Source organism: Eptatretus burgeri, chromosome 2 (assembly GCF_056783735.1).
Source record: "Eptatretus burgeri isolate ZD-2024b chromosome 2, Ebu_testis_v1, whole genome shotgun sequence".
NCBI classification, from domain to species: domain Eukaryota; kingdom Metazoa; phylum Chordata; class Myxini; order Myxiniformes; family Myxinidae; genus Eptatretus; species Eptatretus burgeri.
This window is the reverse complement of record NC_140962.1, coordinates 129,600,170-129,605,169: the sequence shown is the minus strand read 5'-3', so window position 1 is coordinate 129,605,169 and position 5,000 is coordinate 129,600,170. Positions and strand designations below refer to the sequence as shown.

Genomic DNA, 5,000 nt, shown 5'->3' with positions numbered 1-5,000 from the left:
TATTAATACTGAAGGACCAATTTTGTGCTCCTCGCGGTCGCATCACGTTTTTCTCGGTACTGTGACCTGGACTGAAAGACACTTCATACCTGCAAGAGTGCATCGCACATAGTGGCAATAGTCAACCTTCAACTCTGAAGCAGAATAAACACTTTTCGTTGAGACGGGGGCGAGGAGTGAAGAGGCGGGGGCGGGGGATGAAGAGATGGGGGCAGGGAATGAAAAGGCGGGGGGCAAAGTAAGGAAATTTTTGGGCGGGGGTAAGCAAATTTAAAGCGGGAGATGGGGGGGAATGGGGCGGGGCTGGGGTGAATTAGGCGGGGTTGAGTGTGAGGGGGTGGACAGGGGAGCGGGGGTAAGTGGGGCGGGGAGTGAAGAGGCGGGGCCGGGGTAATTAAATTTTTGGGCGGGGTTAAGCAAGTTGAAGGCGGGGGGGGGGAAATGGAGCAGGGGCAGGGGATGAGTAGGCGGGGACAAGCACACCCTGTCCAGTCCATGTCCCTCGAGTGTGGGTGAGCTGGTAAGGGTGGTTGAATGAACGGAATCCGTCTGTGACGGGGTTTCGGCAAGTGAAAAAATAATGCTACAGTCAATTGAAGACAATGACTTCCAACTTCCCGGTTTCCGAATTATGACGTCATCACCTGATTGCGTAAAGTTAATTTTTCAAGTTCAGCCGATTGACATGGGACCAACGGAATTTGCTGGAGAATGAGAATTAATTAAGTCGCAAATGATGACATGAAACCAGCCTCACATTGTTGAGGCATAATGGTTTTTTATTTGATGCGGCAATAAATCTTAACATTTTTGAACTCGAGTCTTCTGCATATAAAACATGGCGGGGAAAATATAATATTATAGTGGAGATGAAAAAAAATAATAATGGTGGCAGCCTCTACAATTTTACAATTAACTGTGACATATACTCCTTCAGACCCGCCGTCATCCACGGGATTCCTGTGCGGAGCACGGGTATCCCTGCTCATATATATATATATATATATATATATATATATATATATATATATATATATATATATATATATATATATATATATATATATATATATATATATATATATATACATATATAACCGGGCGTAGTGGCGTGCGCCTGTAATCCGGCTACTCGGAGGCTTGGGTTGGAGGATCCCTTGAGGACGGGGGCTCTGCACTGGGCAGGGTGCAGAGCAGCCTGGAATCATGGTGAAACCCAAATCCTGATCCCTGTGTCGTAAGAGGCGACCAGGGTTGCGTCAGGAAGGGCATCCGGCGTAAAACCTGTGCCAAATCAGTCTGCGGATCATAACGGATGATCCGCTGTGGCGACCCCTAATGGGAGCAGCCGAAAGATGAACAACAACATATATATATACATATATACACAGTCATGTGCCGCTTAACGACGTTCCGGGCAACGACGGATCGCCTATACGACGGATCTGCCAGCTCTGAAAAAAAAAAAAATGAAAAAAAAAAGAAAAAAATGTAGCTGAAAAATTCCTATAGCCGAGTGATGTAGCCGACGTAGCGCTGCCAGTCGTATAAAAATAGCACGTACAATTATGTACGCTGTACAGTACATAATACTTCATAATGATAATAAGCGACAGTGTGGCCCTGTTATAATGCGATCGTTGAGGTCCATAAAATGTCATCACAAAAAAGCAGGGTCATGCTAAATCTGGATTCAAGGAAATCGGCTTTCAACCTGAACCAATGTTTGCATGTTTACCTTCCAGCGAGTAAATTACCTTTGAATTGAAGAATTCCGCGAATAAATCGTTGTTACAGTCGAAATTAAATCACAAGTTTATTTTTGGTGAAGCTTTTTATGTTGTTAAAACAATCACACTGTTCCGAAAATATATATCACAATTGACAGGAGCTCGTTTCTTCATTTATAAATTATAACATCGATGCAATGATTACGTATTTATAAAATCCAAACGCTATTTATTCATCTTTCTATAATCGATGCGAGAGGAGATTGTAAGCTGCTACTAACAACACTGATGGCCGTCATGAATAGCACAAAGGTAAAACTAACGTGTCTTCCGTCTCTCTTGGATGCGTGTTACAATTGCCGACAGTATTCAGTACAGTAACATGCTGTACAGGTTTGTATCCGAGGAGCAATAGGCTATACCATTTCGCCTAGGTGTGTGGTTTTGTGTAAGTGCGATGTTCGAAAACGAAAAAAAAATGATGTTAGCACAACGACGATGTCGCTTAACGACGTGTTTCTCAGAATGTAACCCCGTCGTTTAGTGGCGCATGACTGTGTGTATATATATATATATATATACATACATACATACATACATACATATATATATATATATATATATATATATATATATATACATATATATATATATATATATATATATATATATATACATACATACATACATACATACATATATACAGTATACTTAAACTATATATCAAAACTAACAAGGCAAAATGCTTGTGATCGAAAATGTGAAATAAACATCAATGAATGCAAGACACTGACACATATTCACTGCCTCATCCACACAGGTGCATACTACTGGCGCTATGATAACAGCAGGGATCAGGTATATTCTGTCGATCCTGAGGGCGTGACCTATCCTCGTCTTATTCCTGAAGAATTCCCTGGCGTCCCTTATCCAATTGACACAGTCTACTTTGACCATGAAGACCGGCACCTTTATTTCTTCAAGGAGAACAATGTGAGGGATGTTATTTCATTGTCTTTACTGTGCAATTCCTTTTGTTCAAATATAACGAGTCTGAAATCAGAAACAGCTATATAAAAACCAAACACCACCCACAGTACTTTACCAGTAGCAATGAAATATTTGTTTTGCAGCATCCCTACTTTCAAGAATTCTGTACACTTTGTGGGATACAAAAAAGTAAATTGCATTAAATTTAAATTACCTTCTTCATGTACTCATATTCCAAAGCATGGTAATACCTCGTTATCTACAATTCTTAAATTTAACAATTTTCTTCCTTATAGGTAACAGCTTTTGACATCTACAAGCGCAGGCCAGTTTTTGGGCACCCCATTCCTCTCGTCTCACTTTTCCTGCCAGTACGACCAGGTGATCATCCCTTTGGAGGGCTTGATGCTGCATACTACTCGTATTCTCTTGGCTCACTATTCCTGCTCAAAAACAGCCAAGTATGGCAAGTGGTGCCTTCCAGGCAGCACCCTGCAGGTACGGTGACACCTCATCGTGATCTTCTGCCTGGAAGGAGTGTGAGTGACACCTGGAAAGACGTCTGTGATGTTCATATCTCTATGCTGAACATGGCCTGAAGATATGGTTTAAGGTTTATCACAACTGTGGAGGTAGAATTTTTTTTTTCCATTGTCCTCAATCTCCTTCGTCAAAATGACGTGTTGGAGATGTGGTGTAGAAGATCTGAATATTATGAAATGAACTTTTGAGATGTTGCATCTGCTCATCACAAGATGCAGTACTTAGAAGATACAGCAATTCATAAATGATAAGTATTTTTGTTGCACTAGAAAAAGACTGCAAAGACTCTCAAACTTCTCACTTCTGCTCAGTGATTATTAGATCTTAATCCCTATAATTAAGACTATCGAGGAAGAAGTGGCTGCACTCGATAATCAACCGACTCTGTTCTTGTGAGGAAAATGGAAGGGGGTCAAATGGATGTTTCAGAATGGCATGTTTGAGAATTCATGTGGTAGATTACAAGGACAATGATGAAAATTGCATTATTTATTAACTTATTGTGCAACTCTGTTCTGACAATCAGCTACTTTTGCTGTGATAACACCAAGTGCTGGGTTATATCTCCGAACAATGACACGTCATTTTTCCGGTGATGTCATGCAAACCTGTGATGCAATTGGGGCACAAAAATTTTGATGATGCAAGAACCAGACAATGATTCTGAAACATGCGTATGGCATCGCATGATATTTATCTGCTTTAATGAACTTCAAAACAATGTCATTAAAATAACATGACAGAATTTAGAATGTGTCGAACACAGCTCAGCAGTGAATTTGTGAAAAGTTTGAATTGACAATCCATTCTCATTTGTCAAGAAAGGTTGCACAATCAGCTGTGCATTTTTTTGACTTAAGTCACAGCACAATATATGGCTTTTAGTAGCAGAAGGAATGAGAGTTAAGCCTCCTGCCTGTCTTTCATCAGCAACACTTCCACTTGCAGATAAATAATCCAACAACTTGTACCAAAAGGACAACTTCTGTCAACTCCTTAGTAATTACCTCCACAAACCCTTTATACCCCTTAATTTATAACCTCTTACCTCTCTCGATATACTTCCCTTGATCGCGTTTACTTTCACATTTACGGATTAAATGTGTTTTGATGTTTTCGCTGTTAACTTCAACCGAAGTGCCCAGTCACTTTTACCGACTACACAAACGCGTAGAGCTTTCCCAGGAGAATGGGAAACCTCCATGCATTTTCCCAGGCTTGCTATTCCCATTTGGCCAGCGGTGAACAGTGAACTAATACATAATTAACAAACCAAACTGCAACAATTAATCATCATAAGTTAGTTCCATCCAGCACTCTGTGGAACAAGATGCAAACACCCATTTCTAGCTTATTACACAAAATAGCTATGTACAACACTTAACTGCAAATCTGAAAATATCTCACTTTTGTGCATAATATGCACACCCAGCAGCATGAGACATAGCAAACGTTGCATTGTTGAATACTTTCCCAGACTGCTGTGATGAATCTACAAACTCACAGCAGACTCTGCATTGCCTACAGTATACCCATAGTCCTATATATAACAAAACCCTTGCTCAACGATATAGTAAACGTTTATAAAAGACGAAGAAATATGTTTTGGTAAATACTAGGCGAGAAGAGTTGGGTCCGGCTGTCACGTGCCATCCATCTTGGCCGTTCTTGGTCGATTGGGCACCGAGCGATTGGGGGAAATCTGGCGACGTGGTGAATGTGGACGCTCTTGGGAGG

At 40.7% G+C, this 5,000-nt stretch overlaps 2 protein-coding genes across 7 annotated transcripts in view; one reads left to right on the top strand and one right to left on the bottom strand.

Annotated features, from left to right (window-relative positions):
• The window catches only part of MMP21 (matrix metallopeptidase 21), a 38,217-nt gene extending 34,209 nt beyond the window's left edge, over positions 1 to 4,008 (top strand). Inside the window, exons 7-8 of the mRNA XM_085871203.1 lie at positions 2,551 to 2,723; positions 3,017 to 4,008. Coding sequence (XP_085727329.1) covers positions 2,551 to 2,723; positions 3,017 to 3,319 — 476 coding nt within the window. The 3' untranslated portion in view covers positions 3,320 to 4,008. The remainder of the gene's footprint in view (positions 1 to 2,550; positions 2,724 to 3,016) is intronic.
• Positions 3,951 to 5,000, bottom strand: part of EDRF1 (erythroid differentiation regulatory factor 1) — a 57,402-nt gene continuing 56,352 nt past the window's right edge. For all 6 annotated transcript variants that reach the window (XM_085871199.1, XM_085871196.1, XM_085871198.1 and 3 more), the window contains one exon: positions 3,951 to 5,000. This exon is cut by the window's right edge and continues 140 nt beyond it. In XM_085871199.1, the coding sequence (XP_085727325.1) occupies positions 4,906 to 5,000 (95 nt within the window). In that variant the 3' untranslated portion in view covers positions 3,951 to 4,905.